General features: G+C 32.5%; 1 protein-coding gene across 6 annotated transcripts; it reads right to left on the minus strand.

Moving 5' to 3' along the window:
- Positions 1 to 497: 497 nt before the first annotated feature.
- Positions 498 to 12,016, minus strand: LOC127712480 (uncharacterized). 6 transcript variants are annotated; one of them, XM_052218942.1, is made up of 6 exons: positions 11,993 to 12,016; positions 7,950 to 8,141; positions 6,810 to 6,952; positions 5,943 to 6,093; positions 1,470 to 1,959; positions 498 to 687 (listed from the first exon to the last, which is right to left on the minus strand). In XM_052218942.1, exons 2-6 carry the CDS (start codon positions 8,129 to 8,131, stop codon positions 637 to 639), a joined length of 1,017 nt encoding a protein of 338 aa, XP_052074902.1. In that variant the 5' UTR covers positions 8,132 to 8,141; positions 11,993 to 12,016; the 3' UTR covers positions 498 to 636. The 6 variants fall into 6 exon arrangements, with proteins under 6 accessions (XP_052074902.1, XP_052074898.1, XP_052074899.1 ...); XM_052218938.1 differs by lacking the exon at positions 11,993 to 12,016 and adding an exon at positions 11,841 to 11,885; XM_052218939.1 differs by lacking the exon at positions 11,993 to 12,016 and adding an exon at positions 11,739 to 11,841.
- Between the last annotated feature and the right edge of the window lie 7,792 nt (positions 12,017 to 19,808).

A 19,808-nucleotide genomic window follows, 5' to 3' on the forward strand; every position in this document is an offset into this window, starting at 1 on the left:
GGTTCTTTAGTGAGTTTGACCATAAAATGTGATTCATAACAGTATAGGAAAAAGTTTACAAATAAAGGGGCATAATTGGTGCCCATAGGAACACCTTCAACCTGTCGATAAACATTATTGCCGAAAGATACATAAATGTTTTTAGGAGAAAATTTACGGCTTTAATCATCTCATATGTTTATCATTCAGACTGATGGAATATTGGTCAATCTTCTTTCTAGACTTAGGTGATTCGCTTAATCAGAGATCAACAGCTATCACATATGTTGTCGTCATATATGTTTTTGACGTCAGTTCCAAACGGAATTTCGAGGAATAAATGCGCAAATGTCTTTGGCATAGTACTGACTTAAACATGATTACTAAAAACCAAACGCTTCTGACTAAGGTAGCAAAGTTATTCGGTTCATAAAAGGTGAAAACCAGTCTATTTGGGACCGCGGTAGTCTAAACGTTTTTAAGAATTCTTCATAGAAATGATAACAATCAAATGTCCATCATTTTATCATATTTATTATATCAAAAAATTATCAGGTGAAATGTACTCTGTATGTCCTATAATTTAAACTGCTATAACTGGATTTTTGCTCACAAGCTCTTATAACAGTATGAAATGGTGTTTTCTGTATATTTCAATCAGGCGTTACTAAGAACAAACTGCAGTAACCTCTTTATCTCTGCTTTTATCTAAAAAGGAAAAGAAAAGAGATAATGATATAAAGGAGCAAGACATGCTTATCAGGACTAAACCAAAACCCATTTACAAACAAAACAAAATATTTACACACTTTATCAGATTACCCTCGGCTTTTGTTAGGGGGTGTTCTGTTCAGTTTGTTGTGTGTTGTATACTGTCTTTTGTCTTTTGATTATTTTTATGTCTTTTGCCATGACATTGTCAATTCGTTTTCGAGTTATCAGTTTTATTATCCCGATGGTATCTTTCGCCTCGATCTGATGTAAGATGACAAGAATCTGCAAGAGTCAAATGCCTCTAAAAGCAAACGTTTTTGTCTCAGATTTTCACTTGCATACAAATTTTAAATCACTTTTTATGTCTTTATTTTTTGGCAATAATAAAACAATTTGGGGAATGGGGGCGGGCTATGACTATAAAACTTATCTTTTCAAAATGCTGCGATAAAAAAATTGCACGAATCCAAAAGATAATAAGAAAAGAATCAAAAGACATAAAGGAGGAAATCATAAACCATAAGTATAAGTGTAAGAACAACAGACGATACCATAACCAAAAACAAAACACTACCAAAAAAATCCGGGGATGATTTCATGGTGCTACGGATTGGCATGCACATCCTGTCTTTCAAGTTTTACTACTGGCACCTGTCGTGTTGCCCATGGGAAGTAATAAAATAGTGATAAGTTGCATAGTGAATTAGTATAAGAAATAAGTTTTTTTAGTCATGTGATAAAATATGTGTTTAAAAAAATACTTTTAGAATGTTTACCTTCTCTTTCTTGCTAACTTTTGGCTTTTTCTTTTTTGGAATCAAAGGTTCTTCAATCGTTGAATTGGAAGATAGTTCCATTGTCTGGTTCCCTGCATTTATCTTATTTACCGTATTTACATCGCTTGTTGTATTGCCACTTGTCTCCTTCGCAAGGCTCGAATCAGTTTGAAGAAGTGTTGAATTTCCTGTTGCTATCTCTGGATCAATTTGCCTGAATAAATTCGTCATCGTTTCCTTGAAATTTCCGGGTTTAATCTTTGCTTCCTCCTTCATCTTAAGTATTTTGTTCACCTTATCTGCGAAACTTTGTTTCCTCACAGTAGGTTTTGCAGTAGTAGTTTTGTTTCTATGCTCTAGTTGATTTTCATACAGAATTTGTTTACATTTTCCATTTAACAAACGATAGTACTGATTGATTAATTTTCTAACTGGTCTTGAACAATATTTCATGTGTCTTGTCATGCAAGTTGCTGTGTGATTAGCATACCTGTATGAACAAAAAAAAACACTTGATGTCAACATTAATGGACGATCGCCATTTCATAAACATTAACATATTTTGTTTTAATAAATGTTCCATCTGGAAATGCTTTTTTGGGGTACAGAATTACAATTTCAGTCTGTATACATGTACAAAATGTATTATTATTTTTTTCTAAATGTGTTACCAAGAGCATGGTGATTGTTAGATAACGTCATATTCAATCTCAATTAACAAAGGAAACAGTCTCCAACACAATTAAACTAAAGTTTTATGTAAAGTCGATATTTAGTAAACAAACTACATAAACATACGTTCTAAGTTGTCTTTACAAATCGACAACGAATAGAAATGAAAAATTACACTACATTTTACAGGTACCTTCCTAAACATTTGGTTATCCTTGCTGTTATGTTAATGTCATTTGGTTTTCACTTTTTATATTTGTAGGTTTTCCATAACTGTTAGTTTAAAGCGACCCAATGAAGGTTATATTATGTTTATTTGAAGTAGATTCAAAATTTGCAAAGAAGAAGGTCCGGTAAGGGCCAATTTTGGCCTAATATTTGAAGTACATATGATGAAAGATTTTTGACATTTTTTAAACACTAAAGTGTCTATTTAATTAGTTTTTTGTAAAATATTTGAACTGGTTTGGTCTTTAGAGACGCTCAAATTCAACCTTGAAAATGCAGAATCTATCAAATATGGTTTTTGTGTAAAATGAAAGTGGCCGCATTCGTGTTCGTGTTCAGTCTCAACCTTTATATATGTTATGTAATATCATCAAGTACAACATATATTTAAGTATTATGACTGAACACATGTGCGGCCACTTCCATTTTTGAAAAAAAAACTGTCTAAAACTTAGCGCAAATGTCAATATTGAGAAGATTTCAGTAATTTTGCATGAATTAATGATGCAAGTACCTAATGCATGTGCATTGCATTGTCAAAAACAGCTAATATTTATGTAGCAAGACTATAGTACTTTCCAATAAATAGATAAAAGTTTACATTTGAACAAATTTGTAAAAATGCTATTTTTTGGGGGCCAAAAGGGGGTCTTACCGGGCCTACTCATTTATGTAGCTAGTACGTAGTGAAATGTCGTCAAAATTATCATTGGATTCACATTTTTGAACACCAAGAATTGTCTATTCTAAGATGTATTATTTAATCATATTTAAGAAATGAGCCGTTTCCATCGATATTTAAACACTTTAAACATATGAAAGTTGTATGTAACATTTCAAAAGAGGTATATATAAATTTACCACCTTTCAAATTTTACTTGAGATAATTTCAAACATTTTATATGGGAACGAACTGTGCGCCTCTCCTTGCCGACCTCTTCTTATTTTCATATAAATCGGAGTTCCTTCAGACACTTGTCAAAAACAAGAAGATCAAAGAAGCCAGGTTATTTAATTTCACTTTCAGATATATTGATGATGTTCTTTCCATTAACAATCCGAACTTTTCTGATTGGGTTCCATTAATATATCCACCAGAACTAGAAATTAAAGAAACAACAGACACGGCTTCCTCCGCCTCATTTTTAGACTTATACCTCGAATTTGACATACACAGTCATCTCAGTACCAGAATCTATGACAAACGAGACGATTTTAATTTTGAAATTATCAATTTCCCCCACCTTAGTAGCAATATACCAACTTCACCTGCATATGGGATATACATTTCCCAACTTATTCGGTATTCAAGAGCTTGCAGCTCCTACTCAGACTTTGTAAAACGCCACCAGTGTCCGAGCAGAAAGTTGATGAACCAGGGGTATGTCAAAGAACGTGTCGTCCTTTTTCTAAAAATGTTCATCGGAAGGTACCAAGAACTTGCTTATAAATATTCCGTATCAACTTCACAAATAATACATGATGGTCTTGAAGTATAGATTTTGCGTACTGACGTTGTTTATCATCTTAATAACGTGTTATAGTATTCTTTTATTTGTCTTTATTAATATTACTTTTACTGTTAAGTCTGTTTTTTGAGATATCCATTTGACGTGACTCTGTGCTTATGAATCCCGTCATACTTTGAACGACAAACTTATTTTATTTATTAATATTACTTTTACTGTTGAGTCTGTTTTTTTGTGATATACATTTGACGTGACTCTGTACTTATGTATACCGTCATACTTTGAACCACACAATTATTTTATTTATTAATATCACTTTTATTGTTAAGTCTGTTTTTTGTTATATCCATTTTACGTGACTCTGTATTTATGTATCCCGTCATACTTTGAACGACAAAATTATTTGATGTCTACCTGTGCGAATTTCAAACACGCGATTTTACGCCAGTACTTAAAACCTTCCATCCTTTATGGGTGGATTTTACATAGATAAATTAAATCGTATAATATAAGCAAAATGAGGATGTTAAATTTGATGTATGCCTTTTTGTGCTTCTTCGTTACATTTGTTTGTTTTTATAGTGATTAAAATGATAACACAATGTTGACTGCTGTACCCCTATTTTTGACATTTTTACCTATTGTGTCTGTTTGTTTTGTTCACGCATCGTTGTCAATATAATGGAATTTGATGCGACTGTCATACAAGTGAGAGGTTTAGCTAGCTATAAAACCAGGTTCAATCCACCATTTTCTACAGAGAAAATGCCTGTACCAAATCAGGAATATGACAGTTGTTATCCATTCGTTTGATGTGTTTGAGCTTTTGATTTTGCCTTTGATTAGGACTTATATCTAGTAATTGACTATGAGGGTCGGTTGAAAACAAAACTTTACGACAAAAGAGATGATTTCAGCTTCCCAATTGTGACCTTTTCATTTTTAAACCAAGAGTTCCAAATGGTGCAGTTGAAATCATCACTTCGAAAATTTTACGGACGCCAACGCGGGTTGGTTGGCCGTTATGGAATATCCGTTTCACAGATGATTTCGGATATGATCCTTGTGTCGTAACTACAATCCCGTTCCCTTTTCACGAATGTGACCTACCGAATTGGACTATTTGCCGGCTTTGTAATAACATGAGCAATACGACGGGTGCCACCTGTGGAGCAGGATCTGCTTACACTTCCGGAGCACCTGAGATCACCCCCAGTTTTTGGTGGGGTTCGTGTTGCTGTTATACCCCTATTTGTGATATTTTTACATATTGTGTCTGTTTGTTTTGTTCACACATCGTTGTCAATATAATGGAATTTGATGCGACTGTCATACAAGTGAGAGGTTTAACAAGCTTTAAAACCAGGTTTAATCCACCATTTTCTACATAAGAAAATGTCTGTACCAAGTCAGGAATATGACAGTTGTTATCCATTCGTTTGATGTGTTTGAACTTTTGATTTTGCCATTTGATTGGGGACTTTCCTTTTTGAATTTTCCTCGGAGTTCAGTATTTTTGTGATTTTACTTTTTAATGACATTTGCAACTTACAAATTTCGAAACTTGAACATAAACTATAGCGTAAACATAAACAGTAAAATTAACCTGGGCTTTGATTAGTATTTTTAGACTGCCTTTGTTTGCACAGCTAACCTTTTTTATGTAAAATCTTGTTCTGTGTGTTTTTGATAATAGATCCAGAAATGCACATTGTAGTCAGCAAAATAGGTACGTCACGTTACATAGATTCACCGATGATTTAGTCTGAAAGAGTCAATGTTTCGGAAATAACTATGACTTATCAAATTCATTTTGAGATGTGTCAGCTGATACATTTTGTGACTTAAATGAACTGAGGTATTCCCGTATAAAAAGTGTTGGCCTAACAAGTGTTGGACTAATTCATGCACCATCTGACACTGAGCGTCCTGGTGAAAGTAAACAAGAAATTATCGTCCGACTAATATACTAGATCAAACAAGAATTAAACTTATTGTTTTCTTCAACAGTAGAATCAATTGGTTGCATTTCAGTTTTTTCTTTTCAATTTGACCAATTGTTCGGGTCTTGTTTTGGTTATATGACTTAAATTTTTTAACTTACAAGCACGCATTTACGTCTGCATACGGATTTTCCGTTGAGTTTGTATAGTATAACTGTAGTATTACTGTGGATAGATGTTTCGTCTGGTATTGTGTACAGAATGAACTTGCTCGTCTGCTGCGGTCAATACATTCCATATCATCTGCATAATCTGTTAAACATATTAGTTATTCCTCTTGAAATTGCTAAGAAATATATTTCACCTACTGCGTGGTCACGCTATATGCGAATTCTCCTACTTTTTACACTTTATCGTCGTAACAAAATTGTTAAGGGTCCATGACTACAATTATGAGTATTTCTATAATCTTAGATTACTCAAGTCAGTACCAGCTTTACCTTTTGGTTTTGATGTTCATGCAAACTTTTCATGCCCTTTCCAAACTTTTTATCTCGTGCGTATCTGATGATAGTTATTTGAGAAATACTTGTCGTGCACGCTGTGATCGTTATTATGTATATACGTTAATTTTTCACACTAGTATCACTTTTTAAACAATTTCTAATAACGCAACAGTTTATAAACCATGCCCAATCAGGTGTTAATGTACAATAATTGTGTGTGTGTACTTAGACTAAAGATTACTTGTATTCAAAAGTCGGAAACATCGTCCTTTCTTGAAAATTACATTACAAATTACGTTCAAGCCCGATTACAGTTGCGGATTCAGACAGTGGCGCACCCCATTCCCCCTATATATATATATTTTGTGTCAAAATAATGTCTTCTTATTCCTAATTCTTAAGCGCTCTTTCGCGAAAATCAAATCATGGATCCGCGCCTGGTTCGGTAAAATGAATGAAGCAATGTTTTGTAGGTTCATTTCATTATTAAACCCTCTCATACATAACATGCATTACTGTCACCTTTAAACTTTGAACACATAGCATCTGAAATGTTGTTAGCAATATCCATATCAAACATCATACTAAGGTACCAGTCATTAACATCCGCCAGTCGAGTATAGGGTAATGACAAATCAACACATGGTAAAACTTCATCATAGGTTCTACAAAAAAGTTAAAATTTTGATGTTCATTATTTCAAACAAAATAAGGACCATTTTGTATGCATTTGTTCCATTTTTTCAGGTAAAAAAAAATTAAGAAAGAAATTTGCAGTAAATATTGTTTCTCCAATCAACTCACAAAGCACGCACAACAAAATATGGTAGGTACGCATGTATAAATATACAACAATTTTGGTTTGTACCAACTCAGGCATTTGTTTACCATGTGTTTTTGCTAGTTAATTTTTCCTTTCTGAGGAGCCGGGTGTTGGTTTGTCAGTTGTGCTGTCCATTATCGTAATTTATGTTTAAATAAGCTAGAGCGTGCAAGCTATATAATACCAATATCTGCATATTCACGAATATATACTCGTATATTAAGAGAAGTAAAACATCCATATGAAAATCTCTATTTACTAGTAGACGATGCACTTTTGATCCCACGGTGAAAAGGTTTTATACATTTACTTTTTTACCTGCTTAGTTCAAACATGGAATGAAAAGTATACCTTCATGTGCTACTTTGAGAGATAAATTTGGTCGAAAATTTAAATATCATTTCAAATTTCATGGTTTTTTACGTTACTATCCTTTTAGAAGAAACATATAACTCGTATGTTTAAGAAGATACACACAAACGTTTTTTGGTAAAAGCATTTGGAATATCTTCTTTATATTAGTATGCTCTAAATTTCTGTAATATAATTCTTTGGAAATAATTCATATTTATATAATTTGCCTGATTGCTGTAAATACATTTAATTAGAAAAAATTATCGGTGGTTTTTCAGAAAAATTGTACAAATATTCTTCCTACATCATTAAGCAAAATATCATTAAAAAACAGTGTTCCTTGTACTTGTTTCAAGCTCATGAGTACAATCAATGGAAAATTACATGTTTTCCCAATATGTAACGTTGCGAATTGCGCAAAATAATATTTTCCGTTAACGTTATAACCTCCCCTTTATATATTTTAACAGTTTCATGGTACTTACCCGCACCATTTATCTATAACTTTGGCATAAATTGAGGTATAATTGCTAGTGATGTTTGCACCTTCAGCCTCCTTCTGACATCCTTCCAAAGTGGGGTTAGGGAGTGATGGAACGGTACCTGGAAGTATCTGACCAATGCCGGTTTGCAACAAAGTATAAATAATCAAGCTTACAAGGAACATGATGGCAGATCTGGAACAAATAAGATAATGTACTATTGTGGCACATATCCGTACATATTTTTAGAGACATTTTTAGAGAGCTACAGCATGCAACTCTCTGTAATTTCTGAAATTACCGTAAGACAATAGAGAGCAAAAGCACTAAAATTATAATAATTTTAAGGACACATATTTGTTGAATAGGATATTTCCATAAATCCGTTTTTACTATTTTATACAATAACTGAAAAAAAAAATATTGATGATTTGCATGGCGGTTGATGCATGCATAGCAAGAGACGTTTACCCTGTCGACACTCGGTCTCGCTTCTTTAAGAGTTCGTGCGATTTCCTCAGTTTTTGTTTATTACCTTGATTTGTTTCTTCCTAAAATATTAATGATTTTTCGATATCAATAAACTATAATGTTAGCCTTAATTTACACCCTCCCTTTCTTGAAACAAGCATACTTCTGCGTCTCTAGTGGAGAGTTGTCTTATTAGCAATCATACAACATCTTCTTATTTTTATATACCTTTTGATAACCATGATAATTAATTAACTGTTTTGTTTGTGGTTGTACATATTAAGGATATCCGGTTTAAACAAGTGACGGTTGAATCAGCTGATTTCTGACTAAAAGAGTCAAAGGTGACAATAAACATGTACACATCACATGTTTTTCTAAATGCACTTGACAGCATAAGTGTCAAGTCTGATCATAAATGTTATATGTGTTTGTCTGTGCTACGACTAAATCTTATGTTCTTTTATTTTCAACTTTTCTGACGCGTTAAACAAGTACAGATCTTGATGTTATACATAATGTTCCAGTCAACTGAATCTTCATTATCCCTCTAAGCTTAGAACCTTTGATCATACAATAAATGGATCATCTTGGTTGCATCTTGTCGTACATGCAACTTGAATATCTTATTTGTATGTATAAAACGTTTTATGATTTTTTAACATTTAGGTTTTGTTCACATAATTTCTGTCCTGAAATGAAATCTATAGAATTCTAGGCATAACGCAATGACAAAAAATGGCAATATCAAGTGTTATTATGGAAGAACTTTTACAAAATATGTTTTTTTTAAAGAAATTTAGTACACTGATGCGAAGTATATTTGTGAGAAATTGTTTGGATGGCTGTTTTTGTCAAAGGATTAATTATACTTGCGCACATACAATTTATGTTTGTTTTAACTGGTATAGATTGTAAATACAGAAATAAATGATAGAATCTTATTGAGATTTGATATTTCGCGACTGACGAAAAGAACCACGCCTTCTTGTATATATAAATATATATAACACTGTGTATATAGCAGACAAGTACTAATTAGAAAACTTTCGTGACAAGCAAAGATAAAATCACCCTAGTGAAACTTCCTCTTTTAAATTAGTGGATTAGATCTGGTGTAGTGGTTAGATCCTCTGTCTTTACATGCTAGGTGCATGGTCGTCGAAGGATGTTCAAAATAGTTGTAAGTTTGCCTCTCGCGAGATAATCTAAAAATCCAATCTGTGTGTACAGACAATTTGTAGGGTGGAAATTACTATGACATATTGTTTGGCTACACTATTAAGCTTTTATATATATGTAGATGAGTCTATCAGCGTTCTAACTTGAAAAAATATTACAAAACGGAACTCACAGACTCGGTAGACATAATAAATAAATGAACAAAAACGAATTAATAAATAAAATCAGGTATTACCATGTCGAACACCCCTTTCTTAATTGTAACATTAAATATGTGTTCATGATAGCATCCACTCGTAATGTGATATATATTGAATCTTTGTACACACCTTTCAGGCGGTTACCCAGTTGAAATTAAACAAAAGAAACGGAACTATTTGTTAGAGAAGGTAAAAAGGGCCAAATAGGTATATTTGAATTGTTTACATCTGTTTCTGTGGGCTTTAAAAGTTTTATGAAGGTGCGTAATTTAGGATTTTATGCATCTAATATACGTGTTTTTACTTAAATTATATTATGGAGCTTGGAGATATTTGTAAAATTTTAAATTATAGACACATTTTCATAAAACAGTAGATTGTGGTAGGTGCAAATACATGTGGATCTTTTTTGTGCATAAGCATAAATTCCACCGAAAACAATTCTACAGAAAGATAATAGATTGATCTTTTCAAAGTATTAAGTTGCATCTCTGCCCCGGCGATAGTTTTTTGGGTAAAAATCCTAAAAAAGGGCAATAATTTCACCGAAAAGAGAATGTCGTGTTTGAGTTGATTTTTCTGTCATGAAAACGTATAAAGCAAAAATATTTGATACATCATCTCGCTTCAGATTCTATTATTTTTATGTATCTAGGGTAAAGGTTTATTTAATAACATTTAAAATTCACAGTACTAAAAATGAAATATATGGGTCAAATGAAATACCTTTCTGATGAGTCATAACAACAGAGTAGGTGTGTTCGAATAACAAATTTTTACTAAAAACACTTGACGACAGACTTAACAACTGGATCTTAAAAATGCATAACTGCAAAAAACGTCATTTTTTGTATCTAGGGTTATAAGTCCTTAACCTCTGAAAATTTGAAGTCTGCCCTTCCACGAAATATTTAATGAGAATTTTCAAAAATGTTTTTGAACTTCCGAAAATTCCCCCTGACAACCGATCATACAACCGTTTTAAATTGACTAAATGCAGAAAAGTACATTAAATGATAATAAATAGCTAGTAGATACATTTGTCTTTTTAAATACAACTTGCATATAAGGATCGTAACGGTGCTATGTGGATAAATATATCGGTTTTCAAGAGCTAACTTGGAAGCGCGTCATCCCTATAATGGCTTCCATTTTTACGATTTTAAAAATTAGCTGGGGTAATGGGGAGATAATTTTGACGAAGAAGACTCCTGACTGCTTTGATATGATTGATCAAAGTCATATTATATCCATACGTTTCATATGAATGATCGTTCTGTTGTAACAATAGCTTTTCAAAATCCGCAAATATCGATGAACCAGAAATAGCATCGTCCTTAAATTTAGTTTGTAAACCAAATTGAAACATATGTTTCTGTATAAATGCCGAACTTCCAAACAAAAATAGTTAAATCAGTCATGTGATATGTTTCTGTATAAATGTCGAACTTTCAAACAAAAAGAGTTAAATCAGTCATGTGATATGTTTCTGTATAAATGCCGAACTTTCAAACAAAAAGAGTTAAATCAGTCATGCGATATAATAATTTATGAACTACCCTGCATGTTAAATCTTCACCAGTCTACTGTTACGGTTTGTGCCATACATTTCTATACTAAAAATTCAGCATTTTGCTTTAATGTATGTAGTTCCTAAAATGACAACTTCTAAATTAATGGACAAAGTTGAATGACCAAGTACTACTCACAACAAAAATCCTCGCTTTGCAAACAGCCAAAATTTATCGTTATAACTAGTTTTATTGTAATTTTTGTAGATTTTAAAAGTGCGTCTTAGCTTAAAAAAAAAAGAAACTTTATGCTTTACAAAGAAAATGTAAAAGAATTAAAATTTAAAATGATAGAATTGAACTAAATTTCTAAACAGCTTCTATCTATAGACAGTGTTGCTTGTCTTGAAATAAACAAAAAAACATACCAATTCTGAATTAAATCCTCTTTACATTTATACTAATGATTCAATTAACTTTCCTTTGAATATGATGTCAATTAGAATTCTAAGGTAATAAATCTGACTTACAGCATGCACCTCGTGCTTTTGAGATGTGAACTGAATTTTAATGAAAAGGTTAATCATGGTAATTATTTCATGACTGTGTTGATCTTAAAACACGAAATTTTAATTACTTTGTTTACTTAAAAATGTTTTCCTGTAATCATTTATAAACTCACAAATATGCATGTTATCAGACTTATAATATAATTTCCATTGAATCTGTCATTCAACGGGGACAGACATTACTTTAATACAAATATCTGTATATAAATTAAAGTAAAAGGTGTCATCATTAACAAATGTTAAATACATAAAACTGCCATCTTTAATGTTTTTACTTGTTTTACACTGTTCGTGTATTTTCGGCGTACAAGATGACAGTTATTCCAAAACACGTTAATTTCGGTCGCGGGCGTATAAGATGAAATTTATTTCAGAAACATATTTTTTTTTTTGGTCGCTGGCGTAAACGATAAAAATTTGTCTAGAAACATGCAGGCGTACAAGATGAAAGTTTTTATAGAAACACTTTGATTTTCGGTCGCAGACGTTGGAGATAAAATTTATATCACAAATACGTTAGTCTTTTTCATTTGTGTATGCTTCTATAACCTGGTTTTCCTTTTTTTGTATCTACTTGCCCCTGTTAACATATCCTGTTTTGCAAGTTTTGTTGGAAGATGTTCACAATACAATCATAATTTCTAAACAATCATAATGTATAAACAATCATAATGTATACACAATCATAATGTATCAACAAGCCCTATTGATATTTTGATATCATGTCATCCGATCACGGGAACTCATTAATTGTTTTAAATAATCTAAAGTCTCACATAGAAGGTCACGAGGAAAGGAATAATAGATCATATTTTAGGTGCTTCTAGAGAAAACTCAAATATGAAGGACCATTTTCAGACAGACACTATAATTAAGTGGTTGAAATAACGAAACATTCAGTTGTCGAACAAACAAAAACCACAAGAACTCGAGCAAAAAATTCAAAATTAAAAGATGTATTTTCAACCCTTTAAATTCCAGAAAAAACAGACAACGGTCCGTTATTCAGGTCAAAGAGATCTTACAAAACTGAATCGAACACCAGAACTTCCAAGGGCAATTAATGAGGCAGAAAACAACATGAAATTACTCAACAAGACGAAACAAATTGCTCACAGCAGCGACAAACTCATCATAGATACAAGGCTTAACATTTGGATGCCATACGTACGTTTCGACTACAAAAGACTCACAATTGACGCTCTTATCAATAAGCTAGGAAAGCCTAATAAAATACGATGTTGAAGAGCTTTAAGAACTCAAAATTCCTTAAGCTTTTGCCAAATACAGCTAAGGTAATCTATTGCTTGGGTAGAAAATCATTAGTATTTTAAAAATTTAAGTTTGAAAACAGGATCTGCCTACCCTTCCAGAGCACCTGAGATCACTCCCAGTTTTTGGTGGGGTTCGTGTTGCTCAGTCTTTGGTTTTCTATGTTGTGTTTTGTGTATTGTTGTTTGTCTGTTTGTCTTTTTCTTTTTTAGCCATGGCGGTGTCAGTTTATTTTCAACATATGAGTTTGAATGTCTCTTTGGTATCCTTCGCCTCTCTTTTAACAGTTAATCTATGATATAACACAAGACAACCTTGATTGTACACGGATAAACACAACACCAAACAACAGGTTTCATTCCGTATGAATCACTGATGACAATGAAGTGAAATCGCCGAAAAACATGAACAAGGCGATCACACAAATATGCAATAAATACAAACAAAATGATCAAAGAAGCATTCCAAGAAAAGAAGACCCAAAGAACATTCATTAACACCAATGACTTTGTTTAATCTAACCAAGAGAAAAAGAACAAATCATCAACTACATATAAACTAGAATCTGTATCATATACAAAATATAAGGATCAACTATTTGAGATCAGCGAAATTCAGAATGAAGAAAAGTGTTCTACGAATTCTCACACTTTTAATATGCAAATAAGATGGACGTTCCAGACTTTTTCAATTTAAACTGGCTAGATGAAATTTTGATACACGCTAAATCAAATGAAGAAAACACAGGCTTGCACAAGGGCGAAGAAAAAGGATGGTCCGAACAAATTGATGTATAGACTGTGTTATATAAAATTTAGCAAAATTCTCGATAATATAGATATGTGAAATATGAAGTGCAATATTTTAAATCTTATTATAAACATTTATTCATTTAAGAGTTCTTTATTTGAAATGAACGATAGTATTTTTCAAAGAAATGAGAAAATGTAGTTTGATTCGTACCATTTCGATTAACATACGGTATTATGAAAAGTTTAGCAAATTTTAGATGATAGATACTAAAAATGAATTGTGAACCAAAATATTAAAAACAAATCATTATGAACATTAATTTCTCTTATGGTTGTGACTTGTATGAAGAGATATTTCTCATATCACACTGCACGGAGTGTGATACGAAAAAGTGGTACGAAAAATATTTCAATATGATTGGCTTCTCCAACATCATGAGACAATATAACGACAATGCTATTGGCTATTCGTTAGGTCATCGATGACTTTCAAAGGTTAAGACGATGGTACATTTCGTCCATGGCAACGGACATATATGATTTCATGAATGATATACTAAACACTTACACTTTTCACCTAAAAATTATCTTTTGTCAAATGTTATAAAATTCTGAAGAGTACAAAGAGTTTTGAAATGTGTGATGTTAAAGGTTGACGCCCGAATAGGACAAATGACGTCAAATTGGTATGTGCAAAACACTAGACCAACGCTTCGCGGCATTCTTCATTTAACCCAATGAGAGTGTTGACCATTAGAGAAATAGATTTAGAAACTCTCGTTAATTGATTCAATAATAAATCATCGTAAGGTTCGTTCAATATCATATTGAAATTAAATAACTCGAGCTGATATCAAGTTATATCCAATTTTCACTCGTTATGAATCCTATTATTATTCAACAGTAGTTTATTTGAAATGAATTATCGTATAGTTTTGAGAAATTACTAAATATAGTTTGATTGATATCATTTCCATTATCAGAAAAAAAAAATAACTCGTTTACGATGATTTCTGACCTCTTTTAAATGTTGATGTTCAAGCTGAATCCTTGCATCCTTGAATTGATAAGGTTCCGCTTGACATTTTCTAGTATATGTCTGTATTATCATGTCCATTATTTAATCCTTCTTACTAAAATATATATGTTTCTAAGCTGCAATATGGAAATTATCCCGATAAAGATATTCGTCTCTTTGCTCGACTTAATGCCCAAAAAACGCCTTATGACGTTTTGTAATGCTGTTTTAAACCAAATGCTTTAATAGGAAGCTTACGATTGGAATCAACCGCGTAACGCATGATGGTATATTTAATGTTCTGTATAATAACGTCACATGTATGGTTGTTCTCTTTATACTGCAATTCTTACAACTGTTCCAAATGAAATATTTTGCGTAAAAAGCAACAATTTTGAAAAAGAAGTGGACGACGTTAAAATATCGCGAGCCAGTATTCTTCAACGTTATGAATAAAACTATACGGAAAGTTTTAATCAACGCCACAAACAAGACGGTTTGTGGTCAATGCTGTCAGTGACTGATATTGCAAATGCCTTGTGACTAATGTTTTATATGGGCAATGCAATTTGACTGTGCAAATATCACAGTTGCATTATAAAATACGTTACACTGTTACATATAGAATAATTATTATACATTGTCTCAAAATATAAAATTTATCTGTATAAGAAACTAGGAGCAGCCTATCCTGTTTCGAGTCGAATACAAAATTTTGAATACAATGTACGAGAATCTGGAATAGGGGAGGGGGGAGGGTCTTCAGTTAATACTGATTCAATACCACTGCTAGTGGACTGTTTGTCCCCGAGGATATCATCATTCAGTAGGCAATGCGTTGATACTGACATGATTTATAACATATTTTTGTTCTTCTAAAATCCGCCGTTGATGAACTAAGAAATTATCAAGAAAACAGTTTCAACTCCCTAATGAATAATTGACCTTACATGAATATCGCTTTTTTATGTTCCTTTTATCTGTAATAGAAATAAGGTTTGTTAAACATAGCGTATGTTTTACGTGTTATTACAGCGATTACATGTAACGTCAATGTTGTTAACGCTTTCTGTGTAAGAGATCAAAGGGTATGCAAATATTGTAATAAACTAAAGGATGAATACTTTTTTCTATATTGTAAACATAACTCAGCTTTTACAGATCAGCTATTTTAAAAAATCAATAATATAATACCTTGTTGATACCTGGTTATCCAAATTATCAACAACTTTTAAATCCTGCATTTGAACTTTTGTCAGAAGTTCGTGACTTTATAAGCAATCTATGATATCCATTTTTCCTCATTTTCTTCTTTTTTGTATTGATCATGTAATTTAACTAAGTTCCGGTTTCAATACAAGATTCATGAATGCTCAATTTGTAAAGATAGAGAAAGATTTGTACTATAGCCCAAATGGCGGCTAATGTGTATTTTGTACAGGATCCCTATTATAGTCACTATAACCTATTATGTCTGTTTCGGTTGCTCAACCAAGTTTGTCAATATAACGGAACTATAAACAACAGTTAGTGTCATACAAGTGGGCAGTTTCAAAAAGAGATTCATAAATGCTCAATTTGTAACGATAGAGCGAAATTTGTACTGTAGCCCATATTGCAGGCAATGTGTATAAAGTTGTACATTGAATGTTTTCAAAAGAATGATGTAAAATGATATGCTAAAAAATATAAATTGTTTTCTGTTTTTGTTTTGACCAATATTGCAAGTGCATCTTGGAACTAAAGTCTTGATGTATTTTATCTATATTGTGCTTAATATGGATGTTTTTGGTTAAATACACTGAAAATACCCCAAAAAGGCCTTTTAAGGGCCCTTTTTTCAGCAGTTTTATACAACAAAAAAACCCTACAATTGTTTTTCATTTTACTAAATATATGTTTTAATTATTTGTAATGTTGAAAAACTGTAAATAACAAACACTCTGCATAAATTCTCGTTAGGCACACATCAGAGCCGTTTCTTTGTCCATAAGAGGCAAGCAGAATCTCAAGTAGTGAAATGTGCAGAAAATAAAAATAAGACCGGGTATGACAAAATGTTGCATTCTAAAGATTAAAGTAACAATCTAGAATATTTAAAAGAAAATATTTAACATAAAATTCAAATAAAGACATGTTCACAACAGTTTCATAGATGAAGGGTATCAAATCCTGAAAAGTTGTCTTAAATTCTATTAATTAAAGAAACAAAAAGAATTAAGTAAAAAACATGCATTTCTTCATACAGTCAGATCATTCTAGTATTGAAATACTTGGTGCTTATCTAAACTTTAATTGCAACTTAACATAGGGACCACTGCTTTTGAAAATGCACTGTGTCAAAGGGAAGTTATTCTAATTTTACATATGATTTTAAAAATTTCAGAAGAAATATCTGCAAATTTGATGAAATTTGGAGTATATGTATGCCTTTTATTTATTTTTTTACTCTTTCTATTTCTATTATTTCTTTCAATCTTGACATACAACTGATTGTTTCCCATAGACCCTAAGCGTCCTCACCTAGTCTATACAGTGCATCATTGCTAGTCGCAGTTTAACATATAATTTTGCATGATAAACAACATTAACACTCTCCAAAATGTTTTCATTGCTTTGATATTTACAGGAAATCACTGTTTGGGTTACTGAGTGGCCTTGAAAAAGTACAATGACAGAGTTCATATTTTCCCGTTAGGAGTAAAGTCAGTAAAATAATTCCCATTGACTTCAATGCAAACCTTCTATTGAAATTTATACCTGGTTTACATTTAGAAATCAGAATCTTTCATATATCATTCATTAAAGTACAAATGTCGCACCATCTTCTGCAACATTACTTTGCAACTCTTTTGTTAAAAAAGTTAAGGGCATTCAGCAGTCAGTTTTTAAAAAAAAATTTCAACCTTACTTTTGATTCATTTTTCCAAAAATATTTATTACAATCACCAACCAGTGGAGCACAGGACTTCAGCGTTATCCTGATATCTATCCCCAAAATGGGCGGTCCTTAATGACGTGTATTTATTTACTGAATTTACCCCTTTAGGGTTGCGAAAATGAGGTCCATGTCCATCAAGTTACATTGTCATGACAATTTATTTTTTTTATATTTATTCTTATTACTCTTGACTGCTGTGTTGATATTGAACTATACGGTTGTTGTAATAATTAAACAAAGTGTACGTAATCTATTACTCAAAGCGTTGAGAGTATACGTATGCTGTAATTAAAGTGCTCCACAGTGCGCTATGGGTAATACTTACTTTTTATCACACAAGCAATGCCTAAGCTAAAACACATTAATGACGTTTCTCAAGGAAAAATTCATTAACTAAATAATGAATTTTATAAGACGTATTAGCACTAAATACATGTTGGATGTGTTCTGGTGGATATCATTGTCTTAGATACATTATTCTTAAAATCATTTGTTATTGGGTTTGAACTTATTGAGGATTCGTCTGATTTAAAGTATATTGTCTATACTATATATGAAAATACTTTGTCTGATGAGCCAAATGAATTGGAAATTACCCCGACTTTTCCAAGAGTAGGAAGAGATGGTATTATATGAAAAAATAATAATTTCAAAATGAAATATTTTGCGTAAAAACCAACAATTTTGAAATAGAAGTGGACGACGTTGAAATATCGCCAGCCAGTATTCTTCAACGGCGTTATCATGGGGTAATTTCGAACCCATTTGACTCACCAGACACCATATTTTCATATATAGAACATGTCACGTGGGGGTTCGAACCCAAAACCCCAGTATTGGCAGGCTAGTGATACAGTAGTTGGACTACTTAGACCACTCGTCCCCACCAAACTCAACAAAGCGGTGGGAACATTGTTTTGCTAGACGTCTATACATAATGTCCAGGATAATTTAACAATAACATAACTTGAAACTGAAGAGACATTAATTGTCGAAATGCGCATCTGATGGAATATAGAAATTACTACTACTGGGTCTATGCCTCTGCTGGTGGACTGTAAGTCCCCGAGCATATCACCAGCCCAGTAGCCAGTACTTCGGTACTGGCATGAAAGTACGGATATTGTTTAATTGAAATTTGCTGTTATAAAGTTTTGGAAATTATTCAAAATTAAGGTATATATCTCCCTCGGGCAAAAGTTCTGATTCCTTGTTGGCTATACTTTAGGTCTATTTTGATTTGATCTTCAAAGTCTGTATTAGTATTTTGGTTTACAAATAAACTGACCTCGAGCATCACTGAAGAGACACTAATTGTCGAAACGCGCATCAGGTGCTGTTCATGTTATTTGTCCCATGATAATTCTATAAAAGAGAGGCGAAAGATACCAGAGGACATTCAAACTCATAAGTCGAAAAAAAGACCAACAGACAAACAATAGTACACAAAACACAACATAGAAAACTAAAGACTGAGCAACACGAACCCAACCAAATACTGGGGGTGATATCAGGTGCTCCGGAAGGGTAAGCAGATCCTGCTATACATGTGGCACCCGTCGTGTTGCTCATGTTAGTACAAACCGGGTAATAATTCTAATTCAGTAGGTCACATTCGGAAAAAGGGTGACGGAATTGCATTAGGAACATATCCGCTATCATCTGTGAAACGGATATTTCATAACGGTCAACCAACTCGTGATGGCGTCCGTAAAACTTACGAAGGGATGATTTTAACTTCACCACTTGGAACTTTTGGTTTCATAGCTTCCTTGTGAGCAGCAACCCTCTATCAAGGACATCATGATAGGAAATACAAGCCCTAAAATATCGTAACAATTGGGAGATATATACTCCGTATACAGGCGCTGCTGGACTGTTGCTATATAGAAATGGAAAGTTCCCAATTGGGAAGCTGCAATCATCTCTTTTATCGTTTTGTTTTC

This window comes from Mytilus californianus, unplaced genomic scaffold (assembly GCF_021869535.1).
Source record: "Mytilus californianus isolate M0D057914Y unplaced genomic scaffold, xbMytCali1.0.p SCAF_8, whole genome shotgun sequence".
Classification (NCBI taxonomy): domain Eukaryota; kingdom Metazoa; phylum Mollusca; class Bivalvia; order Mytilida; family Mytilidae; genus Mytilus; species Mytilus californianus.